Source organism: Ricinus communis, chromosome 3, assembly GCF_019578655.1.
Source record: "Ricinus communis isolate WT05 ecotype wild-type chromosome 3, ASM1957865v1, whole genome shotgun sequence".
Classification (NCBI taxonomy): Eukaryota; Viridiplantae; Streptophyta; class Magnoliopsida; order Malpighiales; family Euphorbiaceae; genus Ricinus; species Ricinus communis.
Genome location: NC_063258.1, coordinates 2,535,488 through 2,553,297, shown reverse-complemented (window position 1 = coordinate 2,553,297; position 17,810 = coordinate 2,535,488). Strand labels below are relative to the sequence as shown.

General features: G+C 35.4%; 1 protein-coding gene across 2 annotated transcripts in view; it reads left to right on the top strand.

Moving 5' to 3' along the window:
- Nucleotides 1-14,662: 14,662 nt before the first annotated feature.
- Nucleotides 14,663-17,810, top strand: part of LOC8258060 (serine/threonine-protein kinase TOR) — a 40,866-nt gene continuing 37,718 nt past the window's right edge. For both annotated transcript variants that reach the window (XM_048372054.1, XM_048372053.1), the window contains exons 1-5: nt 14,663-14,974; nt 15,066-15,206; nt 15,386-15,724; nt 15,811-15,888; nt 16,071-16,243. In XM_048372054.1, coding sequence (XP_048228011.1) covers nt 15,087-15,206; nt 15,386-15,724; nt 15,811-15,888; nt 16,071-16,243 — 710 coding nt within the window. In that variant the 5' untranslated portion in view covers nt 14,663-14,974; nt 15,066-15,086. The remainder of the gene's footprint in view (nt 14,975-15,065; nt 15,207-15,385; nt 15,725-15,810; nt 15,889-16,070; nt 16,244-17,810) is intronic.

Genomic DNA, 17,810 nt, shown 5'->3' with positions numbered 1-17,810 from the left:
TTTGATGTCATTTTATACAAACTTTGACTTAAAAACGCCTAAAATAACAAAAACATATTTTAGAAAGTTTTTTACAATAATTATTAGGATATTAAAATATTTTTATTTTATTTTATTAAATATTATTGACCGATAAAAGAATTATTTTCTTTAAATTTCAAAATGGATATAGGCTTATTTGTGGCTCTAGGGTTTCCTAAAATCCTAGCTTTATAAATACATCGTTAAATCCTAATTCTAAAAATACCAATTCTTATCAATTTTCACCAATTTTTAGCAACTCTTACCAATTAATAACAGTTGATAAAAAGCCTATGTTCATCAAAACAGAAAGGTTTTTGGTAAATATAGATATAAGTCATTAAGAAAGAACTAAATTAGGAAAGGTTTTTTTTATTGAACGACAAGAGATTTTCTCAACCTTAGACAATACTAGATTCTGATCTGATCTTCAATTCAATCGCTTCATCATCTCTAGAGACTCACAGATCAATAATCTATGGTGACAACATCAGGGTTCCCCTACATTGAGCATCATCAACATCTCTTTTCCCTTTACTGGTTCTTTTATTTTTATGATTCTAGAAACATGATTAGGTTGATTTTTGAATGGTTTATATGATTTATATGATTAGATTAAGATTTCATACGAATTAACTTGATTTGTGATATTAGGTTTTGAATATCATAACATGAATGTCATGGGTTTTGAATCTAATAGTATGAATGTGTTGGGTTTTCAATATGACAATTAGAAGGATTAGGGTAATATGATCTATTACACATAAGAACCTCTCTCTCTACACATAAAAACCTCTCTCTCTCTACACTCCTCCTCCAAACATAAAAAATCAATCCAACTATATTCATTCCCAAAAAGGTCCTAAAAAGTATTTTTAAAGGTTTTACACTATTTTTTATTTTAAAAAATTATTTTGATTTTATATTCAAATTCTTTACTTGAGGGTCAAATTTTATTTTATTTGATATTTGATATATATTTAGTTTTTTAAAAATTTTACTCTTCGCTTTTATTTTTTGGGGTGCAAGACCCATTTACTCTGCTCTTTGTGAATTGAACACGTGCAGACTCAACCTTATGCTCGCGTGGGTTTAACCCAGACCCTTCGGATATAAATCATTATTGTATAACGCAATCATTTGGCACTATTAGCTTCTAGAAGCTTGAACTCCTGCGGCTTAGCCCCTGCTCGCACGAGTTCGACCTTTATAGCCTTATGCATCATTATTTTTCTCTTTCATAATTGCATATCTATTCAACTATTTCGAGGCCCTAAAGGTTGTGGTTGTAATAATCTCCCCTAACCGCCCCGATCTCTCTTAATCCCTTTCTATGTATGTTTAATTTTATGCTTAGGATCACCTCATATGTAAATAAAGAATAAAATTAGACATAGTAAATGATGTGATCACCCCACATGCAAAAATAATAAAATGGAAGCTTACCAAAGTAAACCCCCCACATCTTGCATGCTTTCACTTCAAATGCTAATGCTAAAATAAATTCGTCACCTAGATTAGGATAATAAGGATTACAAATAATATGGACAATATGACACATTAAGATAAAACCTAAGGCACCAAAGTGCCTCCTGTCACGACCCCACCCGTGGGCCCGTGACCGGCACTAGGGAATGGGTAGGCTTAAGGCCACCGAAACCCGTAGTAAGCCTGACACTCACTGATTTAAACAAATCTCATCTCAAATTAATATTATTAAAACCATAAATTATCTTAATAGTTACACTTTACAAAATTACTTCGGTCTACCAGAAAAACTAAGCGAGACCCGAAGCTCAGAAAATTTACAACTGATACATCTACTAATTACTACTGCGGAGAATCTAAGATTTACTAATTTACATACCAAATCAAATACATCACCCGATGATGAAGGAGTCGGGTTACTGAATAAGAGTCGCGGGAGAACTAACAGTCACAAATCTGAAAAACAGTAAAAATGAGACTGTCAGTCTCGAGAGTGAGTTAAAATCAAATAATCTAGGGACTATTGCTTCTTCTCAGAAAACATAGATTATTCAAATCAGTATATCAAACCATACTATAATCATACCCTACTATTTCCTTCACATAAAATATTAATCATTCGAATCAAAATATCAACCATGCACGTAAATACAATCCATATTATAATCATACCATAATAAATAAATAAATAAATAAATAAATAAAATATATTTTTACTTTTACAGGACGAGTGGCTCGGTAGAACCCTAACCCCAAATTCTAATAGCCTTTCGGCTCTCTTAATCCAACAGGTCTGGCGCCCAGAGAGCAAGCTCGATCAGGGTCCTTACCTCCAGCCTGAACACTTGAATTCCAAATAAGCCGGCGCCCAGAGAGCATCGCTCGATCAGGGACCTTAACTCCGGCAATCAACTGAACTCAGCCCAGAGAGCAAGCTCGATCAGGGCAGACAAATCCATAATAACCTTATATCCATGATCATTAAGTGCGCGCGATCTGATGTAACCCATCGAGCGGCATGTTCTACAAGCCACATTTCCCAATTCGCAATCATCACATATAATAAATATCATTATCTGATGAACTCAACCAACACATATCGAAATAAAGATTAAAGATTTAAGGTAAAACAACGTGCAATTTGTGAGGGAAAAAATAATAACGCTTATCTTATTATAACATACTAATAATAATATTTATATTATTTCAAATATTAATAATCAAGTGAAATCATTTATCTTGCGATACTAATAATCATATTAAGCACAAATTCTAAATAGCATATTAAAATCAGACTAGCAATAGCGCAAAGATTAAATGACTTTAACTCACAGGATTGGGCGACCTCCTAGGTCTGCTCCGGTGCCTCGGTTGGAGCGAGCCAAACAGACAGATCTAATCACGGAAAACAATTTATCAAAATGCTGAAACAATCGATCTTTAATCCTACATGCAAGAATCTCGACTCGGGAACTACAGAAATTGAACCTCCCCTACAACACGAACATTACCCCCCGTAAAAACGAGTCCAGGACCTGCCAGAAAAACACTCCAAATATCCAACAATTTAAACAACGGAGTCGGGTCCCCAAACTTCACTATTTCCAGGCCACAAAGACAAAATACGAGGCAAACCGACAGAATTATTTTTACTCACAAAAATCATCAAATACACAATATAACCCATTAGACACAATTAAACCAAGAATTTCTAAAATTAACGGGCCAAAGATAATTACCGAGACGCTCGATCGCTCGGTCGACTACTTCGGAGTCCGATCGACGATCCGAACACACCATCGGACTCCTGACGGCGATGGCGATCCACGCTTCGATTTTCGATCGACACCCGACCATCCGGAGAGATTTCTGACGATCACGGTAGTCGATTTGCAAACGAAGCCCGATCGCCACGGCCCGGTGCCATCGCGAAGCTTGAGATGAGGAGAGTCGGGATATGTCCTCCGATCATCCATCATCCGGCCGGAGCTCGCCGGAAAAGCCCAAAATGCGACCGCCCCCTACTTTCTCTCTCCGGATCTTCCGTCTCCGGCCACCACAGCGCCAAAGAAAGCTCTAGAGCCGATCGCCACCCAACTCGGCCGCCAACAAGCGGCCACGCCAGCTCTTGCCGCTCAGCCTTCCTCCCCTTCTTCTTGGCCATCGCCCTCTCTCTCTCTCCCAATCTACTTTCTCTCTCCCCGATTTCTTTCCCTTCAATATCGACATTTGACCCTTGAACTTTTCCTTATTACAATTTAGTCCCTCAACTTTCTTAATTACTTACAATTTCATCCTGCAGAATTCCAATTTGACCCCCAAACTTCTTTTTAACCTTTCAATTAAGCCCCTAACTATTTAATTTGGGCCAAAATCGAATTATTGAAAATACACAATTACAAAAATACCCCTGACCGACATATTTATTTACGAAAATACCAAACTCACAAATTTCCATTAAAACCCCATAAAAATAACATTATACTTTTAATCCTTATTCCAAAATAATCCTCCAATTAAATCCTACACACAATTAAATTAAATAATCAATTTCCAACTCAAAATTTAATACTACTAATCAATTATAATACCAATTTTCTCAAAATTCTTTTATAAAAACATCCCTTACAATTTCTATCATAATTTTCCAATATATAATTTTATTAATATAAATATGCATTTGGGAAAATTTGAATAACCAAAATATAATCATTTCTCAAATAGTTTACTTGAATAAAAATAAAGCTAAAATTAACTTAAATAAAAACTCACTATTAAATATATATTAAAAAAAAAATTCAAAGTTACATTCTCCCCCCTTAAAAAAAATTCGACCTCGAATTTTAAAAGAAAAGGGCTACACTCTAAGAAACTAATTAGGAACCTCTCATCTCCAGCTTCGGAAACTTTTCCTGGCGGAAACTAAACTAAACCACAAGACTCATCGATAAAACCCCGAAACCAAATCTTCACTTGCTTTCGCACACTGAGGATCCAACACGAGCAAAGATCGAAAATACACTTCCTCAGCTCAAACTTACAAACAACTGGATTTAACCTCAGAGAACATTACTAATACTTGGCGGCAAGTCCAACTTACATGCCACCTCACCAACCTGCCGACAAAACCAAGGGTTTCCACACAAGAAGGGCCAATTCTGATCCTGCCAAAAATTCACTCACCAAATTTCCTTCCTGATGACGTGCCCCTTGCACGTACAGAAAAATCCTTAATATCTACATCACATTATCCTCGATATAACATCCATTTGATCGCATCAACCGATATAAACCATGCCATCCTGACACAAGATTCCTCTTTGACTAAAATCCAAAAGCCTCCCTTATAATCTAACATGGGGCCTACAGCTCCACAGACTTACTCTCTCAACAACTCAGCTCGTCATCCAGAGAATTCTCAAGCTAATACTATTTACTTTGAAAATTTTACTTATTTATTTACTTTATAATCATCACTAATAAAAGCTTTATTATCTTGGAAAAACACTTTTGTAAAATCATAAAATCTCCAGCCATTTCTCTTTATATAAAATTCTACAATATCGCGCACCAGGGTGATGATGCCCCTATCACCAAGGGTTGCAATGCACAATGTATGATGCATGTCCTACAATGAATTTATGCATGCCTAACAGTGAAATGCCATAATGCATTCTTACGGGACTGGGCGCAATATTGTATTTTAAAACACTTGTTCTACTTAGAAAAATAAATAATGTTCGCTTAAGTTTCTCTGGATTTTCGAGCATCCGAAAACACTCCTGCCACCTTTCTTAAGCTTCTTACAACCACAAAACTCAACCATAATAGCTGACATCCGCTCGACTTCCCAGGCACTACCTTAAGCGCTACTCAATAAGGCGATGCCTGATGCGATGACGAGGCAGTCCATGACACGACTACAACCACGCTCTACACTAAAACTGACTGCGGTGCCCACCATCGAAACCACAATCAAAGCTCCTAAAGGCGGACTGCACTAATCACTTGAAGAAACAGCACGAGTCTATCGCGCTTCGGATCTTCCCATCGCTACAAGGCACATTCTCAGCACAGCACCAAGGACAAGCTTACAAGAAAGGAAGGACTGACTCACTAACAGTGAAGGCTGAGACACTGGAGTCAATGAAAGCAACAAGATAGACATGATCCTAACTCTGCAGTACCAAGAAAAATCTTAACTTAGGTCGAAGGAAATCTAAACCTAAGCTCTGATACCAACTTTGTCACGACCCCACACGTGGGCCCGTGACCGGCACTAGGGAATGGGTAGGCTTAAGGCCACCGAAACCCGTAGTAAGCCTGACACTCACTGATTTAAACAAATCTCATCTCAAATTAATATTATTAAAACCATAAATTATCTTAATAGTTACACTTTACAAAATTACTTCGGTCTACCAGAAAAACTAAGCGAGACCCGAAGCTCAGAAAATTTACAACTGATACATCTACTAATTACTACTGCGGAGAATCTAAGATTTACTAATTTACATACCAAATCAAATACATCACCCGATGATGAAGGAGTCGGGTTACTGAATAAGAGTCGCGGGAGAACTAACAGTCACAAATCTGAAAAGCGGTAAAAAATGAGGTCTAGAGTGAGTTAAAATCAAATAATCTAGGGACTATTGCTTCTTCTCAGAAAACATAGATTATTCAAATCAGTATATCAAACCATACTATAATCATACCCTACTATTTCCTTCACATAAAATATTAATCATTCGAATCAAAATATCAACCATGCACGTAAATACAATCCATATTATAATCATACCATAATAAATAAATAAATAAATAAATAAATAAAATATATTTTTACTTTTACAGGACGAGTGGCTCGGTAGAACCCTAACCCCAATTCTAATAGCCTTTCGGCTCTCTTAATCCAACAGTGCAAGCCCGGAGAGCAAGCTCGATCAGGGTCCTTACCTCGGCCTGAACACTTGAATTCCAAATAAGCCGGCCAGAGAGCATCGCTCGATCGGGGACCTTAACTCCGGCAATCAATCGAACTCGACCGGAGAGCAAGCTCGATCAGGCGGACAAATCCATAATAACCTTATATCCATGATCATTACCGTGCGCGCGGTCTGATGTAACCCATCGAGCGGCATGTTCTACAAGCCACATTTCCCAATTCGCAATCATCACATATAATAAATATCATTATCCGATGAACTCAACCAACACATACTCGGAAATAAAGATTAAAGATTTAAGGTAAAACAACGTGCAATTTGTGAGGGAAAAATAATAACGCTTATCTTATTATAACATACTAATAATAATATTTATATTATTTCAAATATTAATAATCAAGTGAAATCATTTATCTTGCGATACTAATAATCATATTAAGCACAAATTCTAAATAGCATATTAAAATCGGACTAGCAATAGCGCGAAAGATTAAATGACTTTAACTCACGAGTTAGGCGACCTCCTAGGTCGCTCCGGTGCCTCGGTTGGAGCGAGCCAAACAGACAGATCTAATCACGGAAAACAATTTATCAAAATCTTTCAAACAATCGATCTTTAATCCTAGGGTATGCAAGAATCTCGACTCGGGAACTACAGAAATTCGTGAACCTCCCCTACAACACGAACATTACCCCCCGTAAAAACGAGTCCGGGACACGCGGAAAAACACTCCAAATATCCAACAATTTAAACAACGGGAGTCGGGTCCCCAAACTTCACTATTTCAGGCCATACAAAGACAAAATCGAGGCGGACAATTATTTTTACTCACAAAAATCATCAAATACACAATATAACCCATTAGACACAATTAAACCAAGAATTTCTAAAATTAACGGGCCAAAGATAATTCTAGGGCGCTCGATCGCTCGGTCGACTTCGGCCGATCGGCGATCCGAACACACCATCGGACTCACAACGGCCGATGACGATCCCTCGCCCGATTTTCTGATCCGACACCCGACCATCCGGAGAGATTCTGACGATCACGGTAGGTCGATTTGCAAACGGCCCGATCGCCACGAAATCGGTGCCATCGCGAAGCTTGAGATGAGGAGAGTCGGGATATGTCCTCCGATCATCCATCCTCTGCCGGAGCTCGCCGAAAAAGCCCAAAAACGCGGCTGCCCCCTACTTTCTCTCTCCACCGGATCTTCCGTCTCCGGCCACCACGCTAAAGAAAGCTCTCGTAGAGGCCGATCGCCACCCACTCGGCCGCCAACAAGCTTCATTGCTTGCTGCTGCCTCCGTCGACCAGCTCCACGCCCCGGCCGCCCAGCCGCCTTCCTCCCTTCTTCTTGGCCATCGCCCTCTCTCTCTCTCCGATCTACTTTCTCTCTTCCCGATTTCTTTCCCTTCAATATCGACATTTGACCCCTGAACTTTTCTTTATTACAATTTAGTCCCTCAACTTTCTTAATTACTTACAATTTCATCCTGTAGAATTCCAATTTGACCCCCAAACTTCTTTTTAGCCTTTCAATTAAGCCCCTAACTATTTAATTTGGGCCAAAACCGAATTATTGAAAATACACAATTACAAAAATACCCCTGAACGACATATTTATTTACGAAAATACCAAACTCACAAATTTCCATTAAAACCCCATAAAAATAACATTATACTTTTAAGCCTTATTCCAAAATAATCCTCCAATTAAATCCTACACACAATTAAATTAAATAATCAATTTCCAACTCAAAATTTAATACTACTAATCAATTATAATACCAATTTTCTCAAAATTCTTTTATAAAAACATCCCTTACAATTTCTATCATAATTTTCCAATATATAATTTTATTGCTATAAATATGCATTTGGGAAAATTTGAATAACCAAAATATAATCATTTCTCAAATAGTTTACTTGAATAAAAATAAAGCTAAAATTAACTTAAATAAAAACTCACTATTAAATATATATTAAAAAAAAAATTCCGGGTGTTACACCTCCCGACTAAGATTAGTAAAAGTACTAATATACCTCCCATCTAGGACTAATTGAGGTACCAAAGTACCCTCGCCTTAGTCTAAATTCTTGGTTGCTCACATCACATGTTAAGAAAGATAAGAAAAGATTGATGAATAAAATGAATATAGGGTAAACCTATGCTAAGATAATTTTATTAGGATCAGCAAAGGCTCATCTACTCTAGTGGAGGCTAGGCTACACTGCACCAGGAGGATATGGGTGCTTTGAAAGAACCTTCCCTATTCGTACCTAACTTTCTGAACCTAGAATCTCTGATTTTAGGGAGGGGGAAACTTAGTCTCTCCGCGAGGGTTATAAAGCCGCCATCCTCACTCCCAAACTGTCCAATCTCATCAGGTGGCGACTTCTTCTCTGAATGGTCTTAAGGCCATCTCGTAATCCCTTAGGGCCTTGACTAAATGGCTCACTTCGAAATGGGCCTAGTACGAAGAGCGGAGCCCAGACCAGCAATCAAGAAACCCATGAAAAAGTCGGCCGCTAACAGGTACTAAAGCATAATTTTTTATGGGTTAGGGACCAAACTCGTAATTTTTCGACAGTTTCCGCATTAGGATGCAAACTAGCCCTCCATGTGCCTTCTGGGAGCTCATGTTGGATTTCAATATTTAGGGACTAAAATGCAAATTCTAATGGCTAGGGGTCTAAATGACTCTTTTACTCTCTTTAAGGCTTATTTAAACCTAAACATGACATAGATCCAGAAAAGATAGGATGTCTAAACCTTGAGGATGAAATTGAAAAACTAGGATTCTCTAGGGCTAAGTTGAGCTACAAAGTATATGGTTTAAGCTTAAATGATGGTTTGAGGACCATGCTAGATGATACAAAGTTAATGGAAATGATGCAATATACTGGCGATAGGGTTATACAACTATATATGGAATCAATACCTAGCACTAATAAGGGTAATGAAGTCTTAGGTATTGGAAACATTGAGGGACCTGGATTGAGTGTTATGAGTGAAAATAATGAAGTGGGTGAGATTAACTTAGATGGACCTGAGTCTGAAAATGATGGTGATGACTGTATGAATAATGTTTTTGATGTAAGTATTGAACATGAAGTTCATGTACATAATTTGGGTGTGGATGTTAGTGAGGAAAAGGAAGATTCTGACTATCAACCAGTTTATGAGAGTGACACTGATGATGGCCTTGAGGATAATAAACTTTTAGATGATGAAGAATATATTAAAGCGAGACAAAATAGAGCAAAGTACAGGGATTATATACCAGTTGATGAGGTTACTGATAGACTACATAGCAACATTAGTTTGCAATTTAGAAAACAAACTGCTTGTACTGGTAATAGGGCAGAAAATGATGTGGTTGGGGAAGAATCTAATTTTATAAGTCAATATGAGGACTTCTAGAGTGATGTGAACTCTATTTGTAGTGATGAAGATGATTTGGAAGAGGGAAAAATTAAGAGAAAAAGGAGGGTGGTTTATGATCCAAGGTGTGATCATAAATACTTACAGCTTATCTTTGGCATGCGTTTTAAAGATGCACACTAGTGCAAAATAACAGTACAGAAGTGGGTAATAATTAATGGACATAATGTGCAACTAATGAGGAGTAGCAAGTAATAATTAGAGATGAGGTGTGACAAGAGCTGCATATGGAGACTATATGGCAGCATGATTAAGAGTGAAAAAACATTTGCCATTAAGTCACTTAATCCTGAGCACAGATGTAGTAGGGTGATGAAGAATAGACAAGCAACTTCTGCATGGATAGCTAAGGAATATGTTCACAGATTTCGAAGAAATGCTAACTGGAGTGTGAAGGATTTGGAAGATGATTTACTTGATAAGTTTTGTGTTTCAGTTTCTAAATCTAAGTGCTACAGGGCTAAGTGGAAGACATTGCATATGCTTAGAGGATCTATCCATGAACACTATGCATAATTGAGATCTTACAAGGCTGAATTAATGAGGGTTGATAAACATGGCAGATTTGATTTTTTGCTTGAAGATTACCAAACTTTCAAAGGCTTTTTTATTGGTTTTAATGCATTGAGGGAAGGTTTTCCAAAAGGTTGCAGGCCCATTATTGGATTTAATGGGTGCTTTTTAAAGACTTTCTTAGGTGGTGCATTGTTATGTGCCGTGGCGAAAGATGGGAACACTCAAATGTTCTCCATCTTTTGGGATGTGGTTGAATCTGAAAATAAATATTACTGGACTTAGTTTTTAAATATTGTGCTAGAGGAGTTAAAAATTAAGCAAAGACTAGGTTGCACCTTCATTTTTTATCAACAGAAGGTAAACTGCCTTTTAACCTTAATTATTTTCATTTTGTCAATTACCAAGTTCTTTTTATTCTATTTATATATGATTTTATTTGTTCAAACACAAGGGTTAATTAATGTTATCATTAACTTGTCACCTTGTGCTGAACATAGAAATTGTGCACGCCATGCATACTACAACTAGAAGAAAGAATACAAGGGACAAGTTCTGAAAAACATGTTCTGGAGAGCAGCTAGGGCCACTAATGAAGCTATATATAGAGAAGTAGTTGATGAAATTAAGGGTGAAAATGAGGCAACTTATATCAATTTTCTTAAAAGAAATCCTTCTAAGTTTTGTAAGTCCTTAATGTGTGAGATCTCCAAGTGTGACATAATTGATAATAATGTGAGTGAGACCTTTAATGGTTATATAGTCAAAGCTAAAAGTAGACCAGTCATAGATATGCTAGAGGAGATTAGGGGTGTTTTGATGGAGAGGATGCATACAAAGTTAATGCATGCTAGTGGTCTTACAGACTCTATTTGCCCAAGAATTAGGACTAAGCTAGAGGAGATCAAGTATAACAATAGGTTATGCACATGTAAACTACTTGTTGGTGGAAAGTTTCAAGTGCACATAGGGGAAGACCAATTTGTAGTTGATTTGAGTAAGAGAACTTGTAGTTGTAGGGCATGAAAAATTTTAGGGATTACATGCATGCACTCAAGTATACACTGGATGAATATGGATTCTACAACATATGTGGACTCTTTTTTTAGTGTTCAGCCCTACATTGACACTTACCAACATGCTTTAGAGCCACTTAATGGGAAGAAAATATGGTCACAAGCTGAAGGCCTTCCAATCAAGCCTCCTGTATTAAAAAAAATGCTTGGAATACAAAAAAAAATAAAAGAAATGATATTTTTGAGGACCCAAAGAATCCAGAAAAGCTGTTTAGACATGAAATTCAAATGGCTTGTACAATTTATGGTGTAATTTGTACATAACAAAAGAAGTTGTCAAATGAAATATGATCCTACTTTCCAAAGGCCCCCAAAACTGCCAATAAATGTGCATTACTATGAATTTGTCATTTTTAACTGCATTGGATAGTTCTTTTGAATATGAGTATTCTTGTACAGGTAAGAAGAGGAAGACCACATAAAATGATTGGAGTTGATGTGAATAGTGCTATAGCTAGTCAAATTGTTTTAAATTCTACAACTTCCAATATGACAAACAAGTATTAAGAGAGGTAGAAAATTAACCAAGGGAAAGTCTGCTCAAATGTCTGCCATTAATATTGAAACAATTAAAATAGAAAAAAGGATGTTAAGTGTACTGTAACTGCTTCGATTTTGTTACTTAAGTGAGTTCTATAAGCTTGGTTATTGATTTCTTTTAATGATATACAAATTACAGACTAGACAAGGATACAGGGTAAGAATTTTTGAAGAAAGTGGTAATATATATATGAAGGTAGGCATCTTTGATATTTTAATGTTCTTGAGATTGATTGTGACTTATTTGAATTCCATATGTAATTATTATGTTATGCACCTCTGCATAGATGCCTGAGAATAAGAGAATCAAGTTTGTAACTGGTTCAAAGGCAGCTGGTAAAGCAGCAATGACACCAAATGTTCCTACAATTCAGGTCCCAAGTTATGCAATGCCAACTACTTCAATTCAAGGTACAACTGGTGGTAGAGGAGGTAAAACTGCAATTGTTGGTAGAGAAGGGAGGTAGAGGTGGCAAATATGGCACTATGGCAACCCAATCTAGATTAAGTAGTGATGTTACTCAATGTGTTGGTAGTGAGGAGAGTGTAGCTAAACAAATGTAATACTGAAAATGAAACTTGGTTTGCTACTCTAGTATAGGCTTTTGGACATATTTTAGCTTATTTAGTGTTGTTAGCTAGTGTTTTTGGTTGCATACAGGGAAAGTTTATGTATCATAGTTGGTACAATGATACAGTCTTTTTGGTATAATGATTAAGCTGCCTTTAATGTTTTTGGCACATTGATGTGTATAATGCTAATTAGTTTATTACATTTTTATTGTTCTTCAATTTATTTTTAAGTAATTCGGTTTACTAGTTAAGCACAACATATTTGCAAGTTTCAAATACACATAGGCGTAAGCTCAAGATTGAGTAACATAATATATTAATTTCACTTAACATGGTCGATCCTTATATATAAAGCATGACAACATTTCAGGGATAACAAACTAAAGTCCTAACTTACAAAAATATCCTAACTAACAAACCAGATATGCCTACATATAAGTCACCATTTTCTGTTGTTTGAGAGAAGCATTTGATGAATATTTAACAACTATAGCAACAAAAATTACAACAATGATTATGAGCAGCACAACACAGACATTTTCTAACCCAATAGTGGCACTTTTTTCATAGTAAGACATTATCCTTCAACTTCCTTTTCTCAGCAATAAGCAGTGCATTAAAAGATGTAAGATTCTCAACCTCCTCCACCAATTTGGAATTTTCAGACTTTAGCTCTTCAACACATTTCAAGAGTTTTTCATACTGTTCATTTTTCCTTTCAGTAACTATCATTATGTTAACCATCAATTTCTCCATTTCAGATTTTAACTTCATTTGCCCTTCAAGTGAGTCTATTTGGACCTTTAGCTGATTAATAACCCCCTTTTGGTGGCATGGTATGTCAGCATCAATCCATTCAAAAAACTTACAGTCATCATGCTTCATGAGAAAAAAAAAATCAAACATTAAATCAACATGTCATGTATAACCAATGAAAGGAAGTAACTAGATAACATATTAAATCTATTATCTGAATCCCTTACATGTCTAACATGGCAACACCAATACCTCCTTTCAGGATTTAAAGGTGTCCACGAGGTCAGCAAATTAGCATCCATATCGTGTAGACATTGTTTTCTCATGAGTGAGCTCGTATATGAAGCACAAGAGCGTTTCCACGAAGAACTCCAGTTGGCAAACATTATTACTCTCTGTCCATAGAAAATTAGGGTTTCGAATGGAGAAGAAGAAGGGAACTAGTTGATTTAAGCTATTACAAAATTAGAAAATTTATATCAACACTTATTTGGTCTCAAAATGCACTGCTTCTATTCTGTCTTTATATGGGTCATAGGTGTTTAAGTCACCAAAACTTCGATTGCCACATCATATTAATTTCACTGGAATCCTTTTTGGTGTATCGAATTGCAAAAATATTAAAAGTGGTGTATGACAATGCTACAATTAAAAAAATAAAGTGCTAAAGGTCGTATATTTTTATGTAATTAAATCTATTTAAAATTATAATAGAATCAGACTTATAAATAAATTTATATTAAATGAATTATTAGTTGTAGATATTATATATTTTTAAATTAAGTTAATACATGAATAAATTAAAATATAAATTCACACTATATATTTTAATTAAAAAATTAATATTAAAATGCTATGTACGCGAATATTAATAATTTAACTTATTATTATTTATATAATAAAAAATTAAAATAACTATTAAATTAATAGTTCATATATTATCGATACTAGTATTATATTAATTAGTATTAATATTATAATAATAATAAAAATAAAAGACTCACATTAGCTAAAAATAGAATTTGAAAAAATTATAATAGAATTATAGTATTTAATTTTTATCACATAAAGCATTTTATTTTTTTAAACTTAGAAACAATACTAGATTGCTATTTAATAGTAATATTGTCGACTAAATCTATATTTCAATAGAATTAAATAATTCTAATAATTGAAAATAAAAATTAATTTAAACTCAATTAATTAAATAATCATTAATATCCTTTTACTAATTCTGCTTCTCCTCAGAGGTCCCATCCCATCTTTTAAATCAGGAAAAAGAAAAACGCCAACTCAAAAAGTAATATACTTCTTAATAAAAATGGCGTCTAAGCGAGACACCGCCGCTTTTGTCTATGCTCCCCCTTTCCCCCACTTACCAACCTAATTAAAAAATTCACTGTTTAATGTTAGCAGCAATTCCTTCCCTCTCCCATTCCTCCTTTCTGTCTCCTCCAACTCGACTTTCCCTCTCTATAACTCCAAGCTTTCTCTCTCTACTAATAGCAGTTAAAAAGGAAAGCTCTTGTACAGAGACGTCTTCCCAAGACTGTTTTGGTCTTGGGTTTTATATTGTCTGAAAGGCGGGATATGACAATTCGGTAAAAGGTAAGTTTTGGGATTAGTTCAATTCCCCAGATTTCTCCATTTAAATTCTGTCTCTTTTACTTCCTCTCAAACTAAAAAGAATTTTTTCCAGTTTATTACAGTCTCAATTACAATGGCTTCCGCCTCTCAATCACTACGCTTTTTGGGGCCTCCCTCGGCGGGCCCCGGTGGCGGCAGTTTCGACGCTCTTAATCGCATACTTTCAGACCTCTGCACCCGTGGCAACCCTAAGGTATATATTACTACTGTTTTAAATTTTTTTTGCTTGTCGTGGTATTGTGTTCAATTGATTGCGTTAACACTCGAAATTTTAAATCGTTAAAGAAGCTATCTTCTTTTGAGCTGATCCATTTAGAAATGTTAGGTTTACTGGCTTTGATAGAGAAATTTAATTGTTCTATATTATGGCAGGAAGGTGCAACTTTGGCTTTGAGAAAGCATTTAGAGGAACAAGCAAGGGATCTTGGTGGAGAAGCTTTTTCGCGGTTTATGGATCAACTGTATGAAAGAATTTCGTGTCTCTTAGAAAGTAATGAAGTTGCTGAAAACATGGGAGCTTTAAGAGCTATTGATGAGTTGATAGATGTGGCTCTTGGTGAGAATGCCTCCAAGGTCTCTAAGTTTTCTATTTACATGAGGAATGTGTTTGAAGTCAAGCGGGATCGTGATGTATTAACCCTTGCTAGTAGAGTACTTGGCCATTTGGCTAGGGCTGGTGGGGCAATGACCGCTGATGAAGTGGAATTTCAGGTTTTTTTTTTTCTTTTTAAATTATGTTTACCTTTTATTTCTTCAATTGTTGCTTTACATCATCGGATTTTTCTTGTTTCCAATAGGTGAAAATGGCACTAGATTGGCTTCGCAGCAATGATAAAGTGGAGTATCGCCTTTTTGCTGCTGTGCTAATCTTGAAAGTATGATTTTTTTTTTCTTTTCTCACAAATTATTGGCAATTTTTCTTTTAAGTGATGTTCATTGTCCATTAACATAATTCAGTGAACTAGCTTGTTCCATCCTTGGGAAATTCAGTTTGTTTTAAAGTAGTTTTAAAGATTTTTATTTGTTAGGCGAGTTCTTTGCATTTTGACCATGGCAGGAAATGGCTGAAAATGCTTCCACGGTATTTAATGTTCATGTACCTGAATTTGTCGATGCTATTTGGGTTGCTCTGAGGCATCCAACATTAGAGGTCAGAGAGCGGGCAGTGGAGGCATTGCGTGCTTGCCTTCGTGTTGTTGAAAAGCGTGAGACGCGTTGGCGTGTGCAATGGTCAGTACCCTTTGTCTTTCGAAAGATTTTAATTTGATGGGAGTAGATAAATTGGTTATCAAGAAACTAGAATTTTTTGTGAAAACCATAAGAGGCTTGCTAATATATTAGTTAATTTATGCTACTCCATTTGCCTCCCATTAGGGGCAAAATACAAGAACAAAAGAAGATTGGAAGAAATAAGAAAGATGATAATATTTGGAAGAGGCAATTCTTGTCAAAATATGGTAAATAACTTTAATGAGGACTACTCTAATATTTTTCCTATTTACATAGTGGAATTTAGTTGGGTTCTGTTTTGGTGGCTGAGAGGTTTGAATTCATTTGAAGAGGGTTGTTTTGGAGCAAGGGAATGAATTTTGATATCATTTAGCTAAATGGGAGGTGGTTCCTCTTTCTATACAGAAACCTAGATTAAGGATCAATATCAGGCACATCAGTTATCAACATAACTATCTTTCAGAACTGGTTATGGAGATATATGATTGAAAAGGAAAAAATTTGTTATTTATGATAGGGGTTAATTATACTATAGAGGACAATGAGTGGTTTTGCTCACTCTCCTTGTAATGCTTCATGGTTTTAAAACTTGGGTATTAGATTATGTATTGAGCGATGCACATTGGAACTCTTAGCTTTCAAAATGGATTTTTTTCCTTTTTTCTGAGGGTATCTAGCATAGTTGTTGGGGAATAGCTAATAGCATTTCAATTTCAAATGACTATGTCAAGGTGTTTGGTTAATCTGTCAGATTAACGATTGGTAACTGTTAGGACATTGAGCAGCTTCATTTCATGACAGCTCTGTTTTGGAGCTTTTCACCAACTAGCTCATAGTTTTAAAATGAATAGACTAAATTAACTTGTATTTTTTTTAACCTTATTTATTTCTTTTTTAGTTTTAATTTATAGTAACTTAATTTGAATATTGTTACAAAAAATAACAAATTAAGTTATCTCTTAAAAATACTAATTTAAAATTTTTAAACAATAGAAATTAAATATTTTTAATTTTTTTATAAAATTAAAATAATATATTGGTAATTAGATATTTTATTAGCAATAACTAATAATGATATACCAAACACTTAATATCAATCAGCTACCAACTACTAGCTATTAGCTATCGGGAACAGCTTAACCAAACAAGCTCCCAATTTGATTATGTGAATTTCTTTTGCAGTAACGTCATTTCAATAGTGCAAAATTTTTGACGGTCATTACTTTGGACTCTAGTCTTTACTTGTGTTGCACAAAACATCATATGCATATTCATAAAAGAAAGGGGACCTTTTGGCTCCATTTATGATGTATAAAGTACTTCATATAGTGACATTTAGAACATATTAAAACAATTGTATTTTTTTCTTTAATGAGGAAGACCATAGATATGAGCATGTAAGATCTGCAAAGTTTTCCGCTGGAGGCTGAACAAGAGAGAATTGCATGATGAAAGATGAATGAAAGAGGTTATTTGTGATTGCGGGAAACTAGTAAAAGTTGTTGTTTTGCTTTTCTTAACCCTTATATGATCAGTCTTATGAGAGAATGGGTAAAATTGGTAAGCC